Here is a 21,483-nt window from a genome sequence, read left to right as displayed (position 1 = left end):
AATGCACACAGAACTCAATTTTCTGCTTTGAGATAGAGTCTACTCAAAAAGTGGAACCCATATAAGTGAAATTCTGTTCTCAAATTGCTCTAGGTATCTCAGCCTGGATGCTTGGCAACCCTCAGGTTGCAAACCCATTCTGAATAAATAGATAAGTAAACATATTTTTAAAATTTGAGATGACAGTTAATTTATAACACCACATTTTTGCACTTTAATTATAGATACTGCATGGCTATATAAACTTTTCAGTTAAGTCAAAAACTCTTGCATTAACACACTTACGTACAATCAACAGAGAAAATTCTTGAATGTATGTAATTAGAAAAAAATCACGATTTAGACAATAAACAAGATTTAAGTTTTATTTCTAATTTTATATGATGTCATTTTTACTCATCATGGAAAAAAGGAAAAAAGCAGCCTCCGATGTCTGGGACTGATTTGACATCATATTATTACAAGCTGACCTGAAACTCACAGCCAGGTCATTTTGATCTCCTGTTGAACATCAACTCACAAAGCAGCAACTTCAGACAATATTACTCTGAGGCCACAATAAATAAACAAAGGCAACTGACAATTTTGTATAAGCACAGACACAAACACAGCACAGTGCCACTCACAATAGAATTGCCGCTACTTTGTGGCAGCATCATATCTGGGGAGAACCCCTGCTTCCTCACAACCTCATCCTATAGTAGATTCATTCTAACACCCTCTTGTCAAGACATTCGATAGCTCCTTGTGGTGTGTATTCTCATTCATATACTCTCTCTCTTTCTCTCGCCCCCTCCCAACAACTAGTAAAACCAATTTGCCTAATTGCAGCTTTTGGCTGAAGGGTGCTGGCATCACCAAAAGTAAAACAACCTGCCCCTAATAATTGTGGCTTATTATTTATCCTCATGCATTTTATGTATTTCAAGCACTTTCATGAAAATCTTGCAAAGGTGTGTTTCTTGCTCTCCCCTTCCCCCTAAAAAACATATCAAACTTGGATTAATTAACATGAGGATGACTACATTATTGAATACAATCTTCATGTACATCATCAGTGTAGTGGACCAAGAGGGAGCAATGGTTTGAGAGTCATTAGGTGTTGTAGAGTTCTGTGGCTTTTACACTAAATCAGTCCTGCTCAAGGTGTGGTGGTAGGTAAGTACCGCATTCAAACTATTAACCAGAGCACAGAAATTAAGAATACATATTTGAGAAATTTCATGGCAATTTGACAGCACAATTATAGATATTTAGCTTATTTAAAAATTAAGACTTGTGTTTTTATGCCTTTTCTGTTTGTTTTTTTCAGTGATTTATTATTATAGTTTACTAAATTATAAGAAAATTTGGTTTGGAAATTTTAAAGCAGCCAGGAGGAATCATTTACCACAGATAGCTTGAAAAGCACTGAGAATTGTGTTAAATCACTCCCAGATAAAGTTTTCCACCTCCCTTCCTTCCTTCTTTCTCTCCTTTCTCCTTCCCTTCTTTTCTGGAGTGGTTTTCTAACCATTTCCCATTGTTCTTTCGTTTTCCTCTCTTGCTGTCCAGCTCTAGGCTGTCAGTTGCAGCTTGAACAATGCTTACTTTGAAAAGCCTACCTACACAAAAGTGTTGTTAATCTACTGTTGACTAAGAATTCAGATAGCCACACGAGTTTGAATTTTATGCAAACTTAAGTATAAAAACTCTATTTTGGATGTTCAGGGACAGCTTTCTGGGTTTCATTCTTGTTTTCAGTCATTTTGAGGATGGTTGGCATTGCCATCAAAGGGCCTCTCATTAAGGACATAAATCATAGGATAATGCTTCTAATTTTAAAGAATCTGCGTCTCAGTTTAGTAATTCCTAGTAACCATTTACAATTACAATCCAGCACAAAATGTCCCAAATTTAGATAATGTCTTTGGCTTACCAAGTACTTAAAGTGTTAGAGGATGAGACTGCTGATCACATTAGAATGTAAATTCTGTATTTGCTAGTTTTCAGAGAACAATTTGTACTTTAGTACAGATGAAACTGTTTAGTAAAGGGTCTATTGTATTTTAACAGAGTTTAAATCTATCTTCTCCAAAGAACCATGTTGCTATTACCATGAGACAATTGTGCTTAGAAAATACTGCTTTGCTAGTGAGCAAGAGAAAGAGTGAAAACTCTATCCAGCTTTCTTACTCTGCAATCCCGAGAGCTAATTAAAGTGTACTATTTGTCAAAGTCAATGGAAACCCTGTGTCTGGATCACTGAAAAGGACATTAAAAAGAGAAATGGGGTCTAGCATCAGAAAAGGAAATGTCCTATCCTTAATTGGAACCAACACCCATACTGTATGTATTCTAATGTGTTATAATATCCTACAGAATTTTTAATGCAGTTTTAGCAGCACTTTGACAACAAATTAAGCAAGTATGCTTGGATACTTGCATATCAGAATTTTAAAAATTAAATATTTTACAGTGGTCTATGCTGCCATGGACCTTTGAAAATTATCAGAGGATAAGAGCAAATCCTCTCTTGTAGTATGCCAATAGTAAGGAAGGGAGAAAAGATGAATATAAACGGATCTTTCATGTTCCCATTATCTCTTTTTTCCTTTCTTTCCCAGAAGGTGAGAGAGTTGGTATTGAATGAGTAAACAATCAACTGAACTGGAGAGGCTGGCTTATGTGAAGCTGTACTGGAAAAACTGGGCTGAAACTGGGGAACTTTAGGACATGCTATCAAGTATTGAATCAGTGCTGATTAGCTGAATCAACCATTTTAGCAGCACTGTGGCTACCTTATCCTATATTTATAGTCTTTATATTTTGGGATAACAGGAGAAAAAGAAGGGCAATAAACCTGATAGGCCAAACTCTGTTATAATCCCCTTATAGGATCACATGGATAGCTGAAATAGAATTTAGAAGAGATTGAATCTAAGCTTTGTTCTACAAAGTGGAAAAAGGTACAGCGAGACTTAGTGACTTGTCCCACTCTAAGCTGATATGTTCTTTTCATGTGTTGACATTTTTGTTCCATCGAATTCAGGCTGAGCTGAACAGCAGTAAGCTTCTGTTTGCTTACTGTATGTGTGTACCAAGAGTGACAAAACTGATTCGTTCTCAAAGAGCATCAGAATCAACATTGACAGTATCTGCCTCATAACCAGAACATTCATGTCACCAAAAGTTCATGGAATCTCATTTGTTCGGAAGAAAAAAACTCCACTCACTACATTCAGTCAACCTAATTATGTCCTTAGATGAATATTATGATAGTTAACTTCCTAGGTTAAAGTGAACTCATAAGTATATTTTTCAATAACTATTGTTTACACCTGCATGGCATTTAATAATGTACAAACCACGTGTTTTTGTTTTGTTTGCAGTCTTCACAACAATCCCGCAGAAGAGTTTGAGCAAATAGGATGACAATGGTGATGGTGATGGTGATGGTGATGAGATGACGACGGTAATGATGACTTTTTAAAACTAGGCAAAGCCGGGATTGGTGGCTCAGCCTGTAATCCCGCGCCTTTGAGAGGCTGAGGTGAGTGGATTGCCTGAGCCCAGGATTCGAGACCCGCCTGGGCAACTTGGTGAGACCTCATCTCTACAATAAATCAAAAAATTAGCCGGGTGTGGTAGCGCGCACCTGTACTTCCAGCTACTTGGAAGGCTGAGGCGGAAGGATCGCTGGAGCCCAGCAGGTCGAGGCTGCGGTGGCCGGGAATGGCCACTGCACTCCAGTCTGGGCGAAAGAGTGAGACTCCAACTCAAAAAAATAAATAAATAAAAATAAAACTAGGCAAATGGAGATTTGGAGAGCTCAACGGTCCTCCTCTAGATCACAGAGCCAGTGCATGAGCAGGTCTGTTCTCTTTATGATCAATGCCCTTTCAGTGGCTCAATATTTTCCATTGTATGTTCCTGATAAAATATTTAAACTTAAAAACAAATCCCTTTTTTTTTTTTTTTTTGCATGAGGCCACTTGTGTTCATTAGCAATTATAACCAAAAGGCTCAATTTACTTAGCAAATACCATTTTTTATATAAATGTTTCACCAGTAATGAGCCAAAGAGAAAATGCCTGGGCCTAGAAAGATCATAAATAGAAGTGGTTAAACGTTATTTCTTATGTATTTAATTGATAGCTAACTTTAGAAACAGCTCAAGGGAAGCCACAGGAAAACTGTGAGGTGACACACAAATAATGCTATTTAAAAAGAGAATCTTCCTTAAGTTTTCTCAGGTGCTTCAAATTTGTGTTATGTTAAAAGTATTATTTCCTCTTTTAGAATAAATTTTCTATTTATAAACTATAAAATAAGTGTGTTAATATTTTTAAAAGAATCCTGTTTGTAAATGCTCACTGCTCTCTTTTGGAAAATATGTGAGGAGAGAAAATAAAGACATTATTAGCACCAGAGATTGAAGTTTGCTTTTGAGGTACATCAGTCTATGAAGTGTATGCACAATAATATGGCTCACTGTACTTGTATTTGCATAATTTAGTTTATTACATACCAAGGAATTATATAATTAGGGCAGACTGTTTTTTCTAAAGTTAATTACTAAGATCTGAGTTAGAAATTAAGAGGTTTTTTAATATTCTAAGGATTATCTTAATTTTCCATTTAAACTATTTAAAAATTTTTAAAGTTGATTTTAATAGCATATTAACAATTTCATGTGAATGATGAAAACATAAAAATACTACACTTGCTTTCATGAATAACCTGTACTGTACCTGCTTTCATGAATAACCTGTACTTGAAGATACAAGTGTATCTTAAAATGTTCATTTATATGTCAGTCTCAATTATGCTGTAATTTTTAATTAAATAACTGAGATGGAATCTGTGAGGAAGAAGGTATGACATTGCTCCGTTTGAAGCAGTAGTGGTGCATATTGATGTTCCCTACTAATCCTGTTAACTGCTGTCCAGGAAACGTGCATATGGTTGCATGAAATTAGTATCTTTGCTGTTCACCTTTCCCCCTCAGCTAAACTCATCTTCAGCAATGCTTACTAAATTGACAAGCACAATTATTTAATCACAGTAATGTAATCAGGTGGATCGTGCAACTACATATAACCATCATATCAGATTACCCACCATATCAGAATCTACGTTCTCACATCTTTTTTTATTTTCAACAGGGCTAAAAGCTGATCCAGAAGGAAGTTCTCTTTTACATATAATTTCCGAGGTTTCCAGAATGAATTGCACATTTGAAAAGATATTTGGATACTTTTGATATGATTCTCCAGAGGAAGAAAGTGCTATTGTAAGAAAAATAATTTGTGAGCTCTCATTAATATTTTTATTGTGTTTCATTCATCTTTAAGTTATTAAACAATAATTAAATTCAGTATTTAGATGATGAGACTGCAGTACAAGTCCCAATCTATTCCATTTATAATATTATGTGTGCCCCCTGGTGGTACAATTGAAAACTACAAGTAAATAATTTATACATGAGAATGCATATAATTCAGAGCAGCAATTGCATACTGGTTGAATGCCCAATTAAATATAGTTACTGCTCAACAATGCTTGGAAGATTCCAGCTGAAAATAAATCAAGTTATAATAGATACTCCATTTATAATAGATACTTTGAAATTGTAATCCTACAAATTAATGTTATTGATTCCAACCCAACATTCTCCTGTTTTATTCTTTTTCAAGAGGTTGTTATTATTGACTTTTTAAAGTACATATTTTAATATAGGCAACAATTTTGTCATTTAACATTTAGCAGAATCATCTTAGTGCTGTTCTTTCTATAAACTTTTAGACAATCTTTGGGTTCCAGTCCAACTACACAGTGGAAAAAATAGCAATGACAATTCTACTGGACAACTAGTGGATAGGTAGCAGCTCCTAATACTCTCAGGTAGAGAACCACCCATTTCTGAAGATAGAGATGTAACATAAAACCCTACTTACCGATATTTGGTGAGAGGGAAAAATCTTATATATGAAAGAAATAAGTTAGTTTTGTAGGGACAGATCCTCAATAACAAGCTAATATAAGAACTTGAGGTTTTAATCAAATAATTTCCCAAACTTTGTTTGCCACCATCATCTGAATATTTGATAAGTTATGATGCTGAACACTGTGAGAAGCTAAGAAGAGGATTTATAATTTAATGAAAAATCAAAATAAATTATATGGTAGACAAGTTTGCTATTCTATCAGCCACAACCTATCCAGACTTACACTAGTGGCACATATTGATCCGTCTCCAAAATACTTCTGCTATTACCTTCTGTTCTCTCCTCTGTGCCTTTTTCCATCAACTATTATTTTCACTCCTTTATCTTGAGCCTTTTCTTTCCTTATAACATAAAACATACAAATCTTCTCCTCTTTGGACTTTGTTTTTTCATCCAAAATATTGGCACACATATATATAATTTATGTGTCTGTGTCAGATAAATATTTATAGCTAAGCTTTTTAAAAATAGTTCACAATCTTTGTCTTATGCTTAGTTTCCCCTCACTCTTTACCTCCAGTCTGAGTTTTGTTTCCACTTCTCCAGTGGGGATGCTCCCAAGATCAACAATGACCTTCTGATTGCAGAAGCCTAACATCATTTTTCAGGTCTCTAACTATTTAATATTTCTATGGTTCTTAATAATGTTGATCTTCTTAAACCTCCCTCCTTAAATGCCATCACTCCCTCTTACTTCTCTTAATTCTCTTTTACAGGGTTTGTTGCACCAATAGTCCATTAAGCTTTTATGTTCCCCAAGATTCTATTCCAAGAATGAGTTTCTCCCCACACCACCCCTCACCCTAGGCAGCATTAACATGAATGTCAAATCTGTACCCCAAAGCAGGCTTCACTTATTTCCTGAGTTCCAGATCTATGTTTTCAACTGTTTGCTGGGTATATATATCCTAGTGGCCTTCAAATTCAGTACGCCCAATATTTCCCCAAAATTCTCCCCGTGCAAAGCCTTATTATCTTGACCCTCGGTCTCAATATGCAAAATGTCAGCTTCCTCTTGCATTCCCCACTCTCCTTTATATATATATATATAAAGTTGAAACTCAATTAATCACCACGTTCAGTACCTTACTGAAACATCAATTTAACTATCTTGAAATCCAGTGCAGGCTCAGTGGCTCAGCCTGTAATCCCGCGCCTTTGGAAGGCTGAGGTGAGTGAATTGCCTGAGCCCGCGGGATCGAGACCCACCTGGGCAACTTGGTGAGACCTCATCTCTACAATAAATAAAAAAATTAGCCGGGCGTGGTACCACACGCCTGTAGTTGCAGCTACTCGGAAGGCTGAGGCGGAAGGATCGCTGGAGCCAACAGGTCGAGGCTGCAGTGGCCGGGAGCATGCCACTGCCCTCCAGCCTGGGCGACAGAGTGAGACTCCAGCTCCAAAAAAAAAAATAGAAATCCAGTGAGTTAGTTAATGTTACAGATAAAGAAACTGAATCACAAACAAGCTCATACACTTAAGAGGGGAAGTAAAAAGCTGAATGCAGAATGGGGGTTACCAGAGACTGGAGCCGGGAGTGAGGTTGTGGTGGGTGGGAAAAGGAGAGATTGAGGAGCAATTTCAGTCAGACACACAGAATAATGTCTAGTGATCTATTGCACAGCATGGTGACTATTAATAATAATATGTTATATGTTTCAAATTTGCTGAAAGAGTAAAATAAAATTTAAAATGTTCCAACTACAAAGAAATGGGGTGGGGAGCAGCTGAGCAAATACAGTTTAACCCAGACGCTATGTTCTTCAACACTGTACCTATTATCTTTCATGAAAAATAAAATGAAGCTTACAGTCTTTACAGTGATAATCTGAGTTATCAGAATATAACATTAAACATTTATAAGTGTAAAAAATAAAAGATATTCTACCGTATAAATATGGTTGAAGCCTAAGTAAATGTTGTTTAAAATTTTCTAGATGACCATGCAGGAAAAATATAAAAAGTCGTAAGAAGACCAAATAGGCGATCTGTCAAGAGAAGAGAGAAAAGCATTTTTGTGTTGCATCAATAAATGTTTAAAAACCAGAAGAAAAATAAGCCACTTTATGATTACATTTCCTTTTGATAAAACAATTTCAAACTCACTTGATATTATGTGTTTTTGAAATAACTTTGAAACATTTATATCAAGATTGAAATGCTAGTTCAGCCAAAAAAACTTTTATAAATCATCTCTGTATTACATAAAATGACCAGTACAGAAAGCTATTTTGTTCTATGTCCTTTAGAACAGTCTTTTTCAAATTGCAAGTCATGCCCCTTAAGTGAGTCATGAAATCAATTGAAAGAAGATTATCAAATAAAACAAAAGAGAAGAAAAAACATTACACTTTATTGTATACAAATGATTACATATTATGTGTTTGCTGGATTGCAAGGTAAAGGATGTTTTTTCCGATGTATCTCAGTCAACACAGTTTGAAAACCAGTACCTTAGACAGTGTTGAGAACTATTCTGTTTTTGCATAGTATACTATACTAAGCTCCTATTCCCTCATGATTAAAGATCCCTCACAATGTCATTACTAAATATGAGTTGCAAAAATCTTACTTCTATAGGATTAATAAAATAGAATTTGTTTTATATAGACTACATAAAATGCAATGTCTACAAAAATATATGATCTAAAAAATTTTACAGAATATTAGAAAAAAACACATAAAGTATAGAAATACATAAAATACAAGTTGCCTAAGTAAATCACGAAGAAAAACCAAATAATAAGAATAGTTGTCACAATTAAGCATGTATGCATGTGTATGTATATGTGTGCTTGTATGTATCTCCAAATCTTTTTAACAGCATACAGGATATTTTAGATATAAATATAAAAACAAAATTAAATTAAAAGATAAACCTAAGTGTCAGTGCTTCATCCAAGACTATTAAGTCAATAAGTAGCACTGTCAGAATTTGAACCCAGAGAGCTGTATGTGTTATTCCAAAAGCCATGAACTTTCTACTATAGCAGTGATCTCCAAATATATATATTTGAGTTGGAGTCTCACTGTCGCCCAGACTGGAGTGCAGTGGCCGCTCCCGGCCACTGCAGTCTTGACCTGCTGGGCTCTGGTGATCCTTCCGCCTCAGCCTTCTAAGTAGCTGGAACTACAGGCGCACGCTACCACACCCAGCTAATTTTTTTGATTTATTGTAGAGATGAGATCTCGCCTGCCCAGGCAGGTCTCGAACCTGTGGGCTCAGGCAATCCACTCACCTCAGCCTCCCAAAGGCACGGGATTATAGGCTGAGCCACCGAGCCCGGCTCCAAAAATTTTTGATAATGATAAACCTCTATCATTAAAAATAAATTTTGAGATTGTATCATCAATATTTGTAAATGTATTCATGTTATTAATGTGTACCATTTGTAGACTTACAAAGTAAAAATAAAATGTTTATATATAAGGCATGCCCAGAAGGTCTCTTCATATAGACTACTCTGCTACTATACTGTATTTCTCTAAGTGATTGAAGTTAAATGTGAAGGAAGTAGAGATCAACAGATCATTTTAAAGAATTTTGAAATATTCTAGATGAGAATATTAAAGGCAACAACTCCCATAGATGCAGACAATAAATGATTAGCTAATCAGAAGGAAAATAATTTAGGATTTTTCAAGGAGTAGAGATAGATATAGAAAGCAATATAATTATTATTCAAAAATTTAATATGCGACAAAACAGAAAATACATAAAAAGCATGTCAGTATAAATAACTTCTGTATTTATAACCCAATTTATCCTCTATAGCTAGACTATCCCTAGTTATAGCTATACTTGAAAGATGGTTTTAAAAGCTTTCATGTGTAGTATTCAGAAGATCAGATTTTTATTGAAAAATCTACTTTTCCATATCACATATGGGACTTTCTAAGTACCATTTTTTATGTTTCATTTGTGCACATATTCTTTCTGTGGCTTGACAATTCAAGCTTTGCTTTCTACACTGAATTTCTGCTTGTTAATGTGTCTGTCTCAGCTCTCTCATCTTTCCTTCCTTTTACCTTTAAGGTCTCTCCTTCTATTTCCATCCCTCCTATGTATGTATGTATATATGTATGTATTTGACACTTTTAGCTGACTGTGAAATTAAAATGCCGGGTACTATTTATAATGTGTTATTTTTTAATAGTTATATGTTTCATGTTCTTCTGTAGAATCTTGAAGAGCACTGTTTCTGTTTCTATCTAACATATACAAAAGTGATGTTGCCTATCTATATGTTATTCTCTACACTTATGCAAGGAGACTTTAATACTTAAGAAGATCCTATACAGAAAGAATAAATGCATGCCAAAAAAGTCCCCCAAATCTGAAAGGAAATAATATAAGGGGATCACATATTTCTGGCTTTATACAACCCTGAGCTACTTCAAAGGAAGAACAAAACAATGCATGTGGAGGTAGGAGATGTTTCTGTGATAACACCCTTCAATAAAGCATTCTGTCAAACAAGAGAGCAAAAGGGAGATTTCAAATGGGCTTAAAGATACATAACAAAAACTCTACAAAGGCAAGGAAGACAATCTGGTTTCTTGCCTGGAATAAAAGTGCTTATGGATACAGGGCATGCTTATTTTCACCAACTAGTTTATATTAACTAGAGCAATAAAGAGTAAGCTCTAAACTCAGTAAATCTGAAGACTGAAGTTGAAGATGGCTGACTAGAGAGACAATGGACAGTCACTCTTTCCAGAGAAAAGAACCAAAATTACAAATTAGTAATCACACCTTAAATAGAATATCTAGGAAAGAACACTAAAGTCCAAGAGAGAAGTCATGGGCAACACTTGAGGCACAGCAGGGAGGTGAGATTGACTCTTCTAGAATCCAGAGGAGTTTGCTATTGTGGAGAAAGGGTAAGTGAGAGAACTTCAGTGGTCTACATCCCTACCAAGGACTATCGCAATCTTAAGGATGGAAAAGCTTCTCTATGCACTCAAACTCTGACATTAGCATGACCAGTGATCTAGAGCCTCCACCAGGGCATGGGACAGGGAAGTTGTGCTGGTTCATTCGCACTGCTGAGATCCAAGCGGCTGCAGCAGGGCACCATTGTAAGATCACAGCCAGCACCGGACTCCATCCTCCCCTGAGAACCACAGCCCTCATATCTTCACATCCCAGGATCTCCCACTGATATTCCCTAGTGTCCACCCAGTGGGCTACAGTGGCACAGCACTAGCTGGACCCAAAGGTGCTACAGTGCCCCCAGTACAATAGGTCACAGGGAGTACTACTTTTCAGAAAAAGAATGGTACAGAACATTACAAAGAAAAACCCTGGGACAAAGGAAAAAAGGAAACCTAATACATGCTTTCTAAAACCCAAGAGCTTCTTGTTTGGGGCTATGAGAAGAGACCCTGTCCCCCAAGCAGCGGCACAAATTCTGTGCTTAGGCTTGTAAGTAGAGAGTGAAATCTCATTCATCTCTCTTCCATTATCACCCCCAAACACATACATACTGCCACAGCAGTTGCCCTCACCAGGAACCCAACCAGATGAACCTGACAGCTGACTGTCTGGGACTGGGGGCAGTGACATTACCCCCACCAGCTGAGTGGCCCCTGCTCATGCTCACATGTAGAGAGGGAGATTCCCTCTTCCCTCTGCACACCATTATATCCACAGCCACTGTTGCTGCTGCCAGAGGCTGTGGTGGATGAGCAGGAGGGCTGCTTGTCCGGGGCTATGATTGGTGACTGCATTCTCATTGATGGCATGACTTTCATTGCTTGAGCTCACATGTAAAGAGCAGGGTCCTTCACCTCTGCTGCAAGGTGCTACAGTGCTGCTGCCATTGAGAATAGACAAATGTAAGAGTTGCATGACTGGGGCTGTGGGTGGTGACCCTACATTGCAGCCACCACAACAATCAGCACACACCATTTGGAATCCAGAGGGTTGTCTGGCCATTACTACTGCCATTGCTACTGCCATTGCCCATATCACACCCAGTTCCTCAGGGACCTGAGAATCAACTTACCTGCCTGGCCCACTGCTGCCTCCACCAGGATCTGAGCAAACCACCTGGAGGCTCAAGAAATGGCCTACTTAGCCCCAATTATACTGGTTAAACATATGCTACCCTGGAGCCCAAGAACAGGCATTCTCAGCTCACTGCTGCCACTACTGGGGCCCAAAGACTAATCAACCCAACATCTCTGTCCCCAGCAAAACCTCATCATAGCTTCCACTAATAACCACACCCTAAGCTACCAAAGAAATCACAAATACCATTGGAACTATTTATAGCCAAAGAAATCATACAGAGATTACACTACTGAATGAATCAAAGCCAAAGGACCTTACCCAACCAAAACCACTGGTATATCCTCGTGTGTGTATGTGGGGGGGAATCCATCTCTATGAAATCAAATCCAAAAAATTGAAAGAAGTGGCTATCACACCAGATGTGCAGATATCAACGTAAGGAAAAATGAAAAAGTAAGGCAATATGACACTTTAAAAGGTACACAATAATTCACCAACAGCATTACTCAACCAAAAAGAAATTCATGAAATTTCAGGAAAAAAAGAAAAATTATGATACTAAAGTGGAGATATAAGAAAATCCCAAAGTCAATACAAAAAAAAATCAAAAAACAAATGTATGAATTAAAAACATATCAAAAGGATAAATAACATGAGAAAGAAACAAGCACAAATTCTGGAATGAGTCCTTTGAATGAAATACAAAATACACTCTATATTTTAAAAAATGGACTCGAACAAGCAGAAGAAAAAATTTGAGAACTTGAAGACAAGTCTATATATATAATTATAGTTAACAAAATAATATATGAAAACTTCCCAAGTCTAGCAAGAAATTTAGAAATCTAGACACAGGAGGCTCAGTGATTTTCAGATTAAAAAAAAAAGCTTCTCCATGGCACACTATAATCAAACGATTTAAAGTCAAAGACAAAAAGAATTTTAGAAGAAAAAAAGAAAACACAGCAAGAGAAAAGTATCTAGTCACCTATAAAGGAGCCCTCATCAGACTAAAAGTTGAGAAAATGGGATGATATATTCAAAGTGATGGAAAAGGAAAATAATGCCACCCAAGGGTACTATATTCAGCAAAATTATCCTTTATAAATGAAATAAAAACAAAGTATTTCTAGATAAACAAATGCTGAGGAAATTCATCACCACCACTTACGAGAAGTGTTCAAGAGAGTGCTATACCTGAAAGTGAAAAGACAATAGTCACCATCATAAAAATATACAAAAGTATATAATTCACAGATAAAGCAAACACACAAATGACAAAAAGAAAAGACTCAAATGGAACCATCACAGAAAACCAGCAATCCATAAGGACAAACAATACAATAAAAAGAAAGGATCAAAGAATATACAAACAATCGAAAACTATTAATAATATGACAGAAATAAAACTTTACATGCCAATATTAACCTTGAATGCAAATAGATTAAATTCTTCATTTAAAAGATATAGACTGGCTGAATAGATCTTAAAAAATGATCCAACTATATGCTGCCTACAAAAACACGTTACCTATGAAGACACATATAGACTGAAAGTAAAGGATAGAAAAGGATATTCCATGTAAATTGAAGCCAAAAGCAAGCAGGAATAGCAGTACTTATATCAATTTAAACAGACTTTAAGTCAAAAACACTAAGAAAAGGAATAAAAAGACAAAGAAGGTCATGATTCAAGGGTGCCAAAAAAATGTATACAGATTTTAAGAGATGTTATCTATATATTATTTTTTAAGTTGAATTACAGTAACAATGTGTAGTATGACATTGGCTCAACCATGCTTCCACCATTTTCTTTGACTGTCCTGCCTGTCGCATGGTGACCCTAACATTCATTTGATTAATGCCATCTTTTGAGCAAATGTCATACTTAAAATGTGTATCTATTTTTTGGCACCCCTTGTATAATTACAAAGGAATCAACTCAGCAAGAGGATGCAACAATTAAAAATATATGCACCCAACACTGGAGTACCCAGATTCATTAAACAAATATTACTAGATGAAAAGAAAGTCCAATACAACAATAGTGAGAAACTCCAACACCTTCTTCTCAATACTAGACAGATTATTTAGACAAAAAATCAACAAAGAAACATTGGATTTAAACTGGACTGTAGACCAAATAGACCTAAGAAGCATTTGCAGAACGTTTCACACAATAACCACAAAATACACACATTTCTCATCAGCACTTAGAATAATATCGTCAAAGATAGACCATGTATTAGGTCAGAAAACAAGTCTCAACAAATTTGACTATCAAAATCATATTAAGTATCTTCTCACACCACAACTGAATAAATCTAGACATCAATACCAAGAGAAAATTTAGAAATTATACAAATACATGGAAATTAAAAAGTATGCTACTAAACAACCACTAGGTCAATGAAGAAACTAAAATGAAAATCAAAAGCTATTTTGACACAAATGAAAATGGAAACACAACATACTATCCCTTCTTTTTGCTATGTCATGTTTTACATTATAGATATATACTTATTTTTTTATGTTATATATTTTATATTTATTTTTACTTACATAAACTTATATACATATATTGTATTCATAGTGGATAGTTTGGGAAATACAAAGAAAGAAAAAAAATCATCATAATCTAGATATCCTAAGACAGCTATTGAAAGTATCTCTTTCCTTCAATCCTTCTTCTATACAAAGCCTCAGTTCTTTGCATGGTCAATTTTTATTATGTGCTCTCTGTATGTGCTTTTGCCTTGTCTCTATAAGTCTTTTACTCCCAAGCATGTCAGAGATCATCTAGGCTTGATTTATAAAGACTGAAATATAGTTATTTCCTCAAAATGTTCCACTGATGGATTGATCCATAAATATTATCCCATGCTTGATTTCTGAAAGTTCACAATCAAAATTGAATAGGAAAAAATATTTTTGCATTATCAATTTAACATGTTTCATATATATGCTATTACGTATACACATATTGTAATTATCTTAAAGAAACACTTCTAGCCTTTATCTTCTTTCCTTGCAGTAAAACCATAAGTTAAGTAAATTTATTTGACTAATAATATATTTTGTAGCAGTCAACCATGATCATCACAGGGAGTAAAACCATATAACCTCCAGGACTTTATAAAATATAAGCTATGTAAAGATAGTTTCCCACTTCATAGGTCGAAAATAACATTGGAGATGGGAAGAACAACTCATCTTCTCATATGGGACTAATATTTAAGATTATTTGTCAGCATTATGAAATGCCAGAGGATAGAAAATTTTAAAAAATCATTAAAAGGGAGAAGAAAAAAATCTACAAATTCAGAAAAGCAGCAAGTATAAGTATGCTGATTTTCAATTAAATATTTTCTCGCATAGTTTGTGAAATGATATTTTCCCAAACCATCTCCATTTGGTTATCAAGCAATAATATATACTATTCACATTAAAAGATGATTACAATAAACTATCAAATGAAAATATTCCATAATAAAAAGTAAATGTTCTTTTTTGTTCCTAAAACAGATGTAATATGGTTTTATATATAGTACATTTAGTTTTTTTTTTTAATTTAAAACATACCTTTGCCAGCTTTATTTCAACTGAATATAAATATGTCTTGAGGACTGCATCACAACAGAGTCTATATAAAACTGATTCCGCAACAAAAAATAAGGCAGGCAGATGATCATTATCAAAGGAAGCATGGTCCAGGGAAGCATAAAGCATATTTAAAGCTTCTGAAATATTAAAAAGTAACTGCATTATTTAAAAAATAATTGTTTTTATATATGCTATAATTAATTATTGAAATGAACTCTTTGCTCAGTCACCAAGATCAGATTGTGGCTTAAAATATATTTACAAATTATTTGATATCTTTCACATCAAAAGCTGACGTCTATGCTCCCTTACATTTGAGCAGGACTTATGATGGCTTTAACCAATACAATGAGGCAGAAATAACACTGTATGACTTCCAAGGCTAGATCTAAAAAGACTCTCTCTCTCTCTCTCTCTCTCTCTCTCTCTCTCTCTCTCTCTCTCTCTTTCTCTCTCTCTCTCGAAACTGGCTTTAGAACACTGAACTGCCAGGTAGGAAGTCATGTAGAAAGTCCAACTTCAAGGCATGAAGCCACCAAACTAGAGAGGCTACACAGAGAAAGGAGGTCCAGCTATTGCAGCCAACACAAAGTAGATCGCCAGGCCACATATATGATGGTGAAGAAATTAGGACAGAACTGGATGATGAAAGGCAGTGCACAAGACACAGGCTATACAAGAGAAAAACAAGATTAAGGAATCAAAGCAGAGGAAATAAAGCCATCCTGTGCAGCTGAAGGAAGAAGAATATAGCGCTAAGGGCCTAGAGAAAATAGCTCCTCGGGTCATTATAAAGATTTTGAGGAGCTGACTTGTAAAATTCTGATGAAGAACAGCACATGCTGGAACTTAAGAAAAAAAATAAAACCCTGACATGTTCAAGGGACCGGAAGGAGGTATTTAATGAATAAATAAGGAGGAAGTCAGGAACCACATTATGCAGAGTATTGCAGGCCGTGATAAGGAGTTGGGGTTCATTTTTAGTGTAATCAGAAACTACTAGAAATTATTTTTAGAGGGTAGACTATAGAATGAAGGGCGGGCAAGAGTACAGGTAGGTTAGTTCAGTTGTGGAGATAGTAAGAAGTCCTATTTGAGGTATCATTTGGAGTTCAGTTGCAATGCTTTTGGCTGTATGTAACAGAAAACTCCACAAATGGTGTCTTCAAAATAAGAAGGTATTATTTCACAAGGCCAGAATTTGAAAGGTTTTAGGGATAGCTAATATAGTTGTCCTCTGTGTGCATGTTTTTTTCATCTTCTAGTTCCCCTGATGTACATGATGACTGTGATGACTGTACAAGCTCCTGGCATCGTGTTCTTAGCCAGCAAATAAGAGAGGAACAGAGGAGTGTAGAGAGGGAAGGGATGCTTTCTTCTCAAGTATGTCTTTTTCAAAGGAAAGCCATAAAAAGTATTCCAAACAGAGCTATCTTTACATTCCTTCGGTCAGTACCAGGTAATGTAAGAATCCATAATCAAATCACTGGCAAATGAAGGCGAATTGCTCTGAGTGATTTAGACCACCCATGATTCATCGCTGAGGCTAGACAACAGCCAGACCCCTTCTGAATCACATGACTGAAGGATATCTAAAGGAAACTGAAATTCAATTGGCAATGAAGAACAAGCAGCTGCTGGTTGCTGGTAAGCCAAGAGTGTTTACCTAAATATTATTAAAGCACTTAATAGAGGTCAGGCTGTTTTTGGTACCACAATGAAGAATCATAAAGGCAAGTTAAATACTAAATAGTTCTTACTCTTCCTATTGCTTAGAAGCTCCCAACAGTACTACAAAAATCTACAAAATCTAATTTACAGGGGGAAATACTCTCTGACCTCATGTGGTTAACATGCTAAAATTCATTTTAAAAGGCACACACATAACATTTTCGATACTGATAGAAGGAATTTCACCCCCTTAAAAAATTTAAATTTTCTGTAGGTTGGTTAGAAGATGTTTTAAAGGAGTCATAAATGAGGAATTATAAATGAAAAGGTAATGAGTAAAGCTTGCAGTTTAAAATAAATGAAAAACAAATGACCATTTGATTAATGTTTTATGAGTAAGAATTATAAAACACAGAAGCAAGTTTCTCTAAAGTATAGTGCCTATTGTAATTGGAAATCACTAAATGACATTTCATATTACTTTTTAATGAGTTACTAATTTTAGCAAAAAGCAATAAAGACTATGCTGAGTAAAAATTTTTTAAAACAATTTTTGTAATTAAAAAGTTAAGTAGTTAAATTCATAAATTCAAAATTATAAAAAAGAACTTTTCTAATAAAATATTATAAGCTAATTCAACAGAGAACAGCAAACTTTTCTTGTCTCCTGAACAATTTCTGAAAATTAAAGTTCTTGAATTATGCTTTCACTGCTAATTTAGAAAATACTTAGCATACTTAATAAGACCTTAGAACACATACCCTCTTGGATTTCTCCTTTGCATTGAGCTAGATATATTACTTCGGTCCATGCAGTAGGAAGATGCACATGCTGTCCAGAGCCCAAGGTTTTGAGGCCCAATTTTCTCTGTTATGGGAAATCATGAACAATGCAAATCAAAATGTACAGCTTTCTATGTATTTATTTTAATTATTCCTTTATTATGTTCTAAAAGTCATTCTGTGGAACTAATGCTCTGTGGTCAGGGTTGCATACAACTTTACATTTTTGCCTGTATTACTTGTATTTTCTTTACATTTTATGCAAATTATATTGGTGTTAAAATCTAGAAAATGCTTGTTGATAATCTGAATAATATCATTAGCTATTTGGTGAAAATAACCCTCATTCTTTACTTTCTAGTGATTACTTCTATCTCATTAACCCTGAGAATGCATTTATCATTCTATAAAGAAAAGCATTCAAAAAATGTGGTTAAACAGAACTGTTTGATGTCATTTTGCTGGAAAATCCCAGCTAATGTTAATAAATTGAAGATAGTGAACATGAGGAAGCTGATCAGGATTGTCCCACTTCCCTTACTCTGTCCACTCCTGGGGTTGCTGAAGAAAGCACTTGGCCACTTGGAGAGACTCATTGATGAATGTAGTTTCTGGCACTTGCTTGCATACACACTTATCAAAAGTATATTCTTTTACTAATCAAATGTCTTAAATAGATTTTTTTCAAAATTGTCAAATATATGGGTAACAATAAACTGAAATAACAACCACAGCAAAAAAGGTGGCTTAATTTATGCCCCAGTTTTGTGCAGCTTTCATTTCATGAAATACTCAGTATCAACACAAAAAAATATGTCATTTCTCTGTCAAACTTTGATTTACTTCACTTCCTATTCTGTTTTAATATCTATTTGAAAATTTGGGAATTAATTTCATACTCTTAAAGAATGCAATTTTCACAAGTTAGGTGAGGAATAGTTTGTTACAGAGAAAGAACATCCTTTGTGCATGTGTAGTAAAAATTTAGAGAGGCTCTCTTTCCCCTTTGGGACACATCATATCCCAATTAACTCTTTTTAACTCTATTTTTTCTTTTTAAGAAAAATAATTTTCATAACCACATTTTTTTGGTCAGGCATTGATATTTGCTGTGGGCTCTTGGACTGGTATCAAAAGCTGCATATCCTCAAAATTTATAGGGGAATTTCACCCAAAAAGTTATTTATTTATTTATTTATTTATTTATTTATTTATTTTGAGTTGGAGTCTCACTCTGTCACCGAGACTAGAGTGCATTGGCCACTCCTGGCCACCGCAGCCTCGACCTGCTGGGCTCCGGCGATCCTTCCGCCTCAGCCTTTCAAGTAGCTGGAACTACAGGCGCGTGCTACCACACTGGGCTAAGTTTTTGATTTATTGTAGAAATGAGGTCTCACCAAGTTGCCCAGGTGGGTCTCGAACCCGCGGGCTCAGGCAAACCATTCACCTCAGCCTCCCAAAGCACGGGATTACAGGCTGAGCCACCGAGCCCAGCTCCAAAAGCTATTTAATATTGAATAATTTGGTTATAAGTTTTAACTTTAATTTGCATTAATGTTTTCACTGTGTGCTGATAATTAAATATGTATTTGTATCTTTTCTTTCAATATTTTAGAGCATGTAATCATGTACCAACTAGAAAAGAAATTTAGCATACTGAGTAATTAAATGATATGCCATTACCTTACATCTGAGAATGTTTTTTCTAGCTAATTTCAATAGCTCTTCCTCCTCTCTAGAATTTTGTGCTTGATTGAATTTCAAAATGAATTCTTTTGTGATTGAAAATGTTGACCTAAACAAAAAAATCAATAATTATAGCTATCAGTAACAAATTTTAAGTAATCAATTTTTATTAGCTATGTGTAATTATTTTCTAGAAAAAAAATTTACTTTTTAATAAGAACATTTCAAAACAAAAAAAAAGTAAAAAATGTATGTGCAGGCCTCCTATATAAAGCCTATCATACTCTTACATTGAGAAACATAATTCTCATTGTCAAAGACCTTTGTGACTCCTACGAAAAAGTTTCTGAGATAGTTACCAGAAGTCTTGTTGGTATATGCATTCTTCAGGTAAAATCAAGCACAGCTTCAATTATGTTGAAGATTGATTTATTTCCTCACATAAATCAATGCAGGTTCAATTTAAGCTAAACCTTTATTTCCTCCATGCAAGTGGAATCAGTTCAAACATGGCTGGAGTGGAATGAGTAATGAAGAAAAGACTATAAGTATGAAGTAAGGTCAGAGAAGTAGCAAGTAGCCATATTACTATGTGAGAAAGGAAGCCACTGCAGGGTTTTGAGAAGAGGAATGGTATGATTTAAAACTTGAATTTTGACAGTATAACTCCAATGCTATATTGAGAAATGAAGTGTGGAGACATGGGATGTAACAAGAGGGGGAGCATACATGTTGTTAGGTGGGAGGTAATGGTGACTTGCATCAGGATTATGACAATGAAAGAAAAAGGCTTAGCTGATGGATATATTTTGACAAGCTCCAACCAAACTGGCCAATGAATTAGAAGTTAGGCAAAGGAAAAAGATAGAATTCTACTTAGTAACCAGAGGATAGAATTATTACTTACTGAGATGGGAAAGATTGTTAAAGGAGAAGATTTGGGGTGAGGGTAGAGAATAAGTCTAATATTGAACATGTTATGTTTGAAGTGACCATAACCATTCAAGTGGAGATGGAGAGTAGAATATATGAGTTTGAATTTCAGGGAAAAGATTCACACAAGATATACCAATATTTGAGTTATCAGCACATGCATGGTATTTAATGACTTACAAATTAAAAGGATCCCAGGGAATAAATGTAATGAGAGTACACAAGAATTTCAAAGAGAAGTGAAGCAAATAAGTTGAAGGTTTGTGTGAAATAATTAGTTGAGTGATTATAGAAATGTACTACAAAATTTAAGATGGGCATGAGATCAAAAGTGATAGTCAAAGAATAGTGAACAATAGAATCAATCAATTCTATTTTTGTAGGAGTACAAATAATTGTTGGAGTCATGCTACTGGAAGGAGTGATCTGGAAAACTAAAACACATTTTTAATAACTTACTATATTCAGAATTTACTGAATTAGTTGCTCTGTGAGATACAGAAAAAAATTAATAGAAATCAGATTTTGCCCTAAGTAACTCACAGTCCTATTGAAGACACAGATGTACCCAAAAAGAAATGACAATGCCATATAATCACAGGCTGAGCAAAGGTAATGGAAAGGTGCTCTGTAAACTGGAATTAAATATAGATATCCTAGAGAAGAGTAAAGAATGAAATAACCAATTCTTTAACTGCCATCCTAAAATAACCAATTCTTTAACTGCCATCCTAAAATTTATTAATTCATCATTAAGCAAGGAAGCATTTATTAACTGTCCCAATGTATTAGGCACAA

General features: G+C 35.1%; 1 protein-coding gene across 1 annotated transcript in view; it reads right to left on the bottom strand.

The window, feature by feature from the left end:
- The window catches only part of TMEM232 (transmembrane protein 232), a 217,104-nt gene extending 197,247 nt beyond the window's left edge, over nt 1-19,857 (bottom strand). The window contains exons 1-5 of the mRNA XM_021717952.1: nt 19,750-19,857; nt 18,046-18,151; nt 15,592-15,749; nt 7,879-7,978; nt 5,104-5,270 (exon numbers count right to left, since the gene is read on the bottom strand). Of these exons, the coding sequence (XP_021573627.1) occupies nt 5,104-5,270; nt 7,879-7,978; nt 15,592-15,738 (414 nt within the window). The 5' untranslated portion in view covers nt 15,739-15,749; nt 18,046-18,151; nt 19,750-19,857. The remainder of the gene's footprint in view (nt 1-5,103; nt 5,271-7,878; nt 7,979-15,591; nt 15,750-18,045; nt 18,152-19,749) is intronic.
- Between the last annotated feature and the right edge of the window lie 1,626 nt (nt 19,858-21,483).

Source organism: Carlito syrichta, unplaced genomic scaffold, assembly GCF_000164805.1.
Source record: "Carlito syrichta isolate Samal-C Ts95f unplaced genomic scaffold, Tarsius_syrichta-2.0.1 Scaffold311566, whole genome shotgun sequence".
Lineage (NCBI taxonomy): Eukaryota > Metazoa > Chordata > Mammalia > Primates > Tarsiidae > Carlito > Carlito syrichta.
The sequence above is the reverse complement of the archived record's forward strand: the minus strand, read 5'-3'. Positions and strand labels throughout refer to the sequence as shown.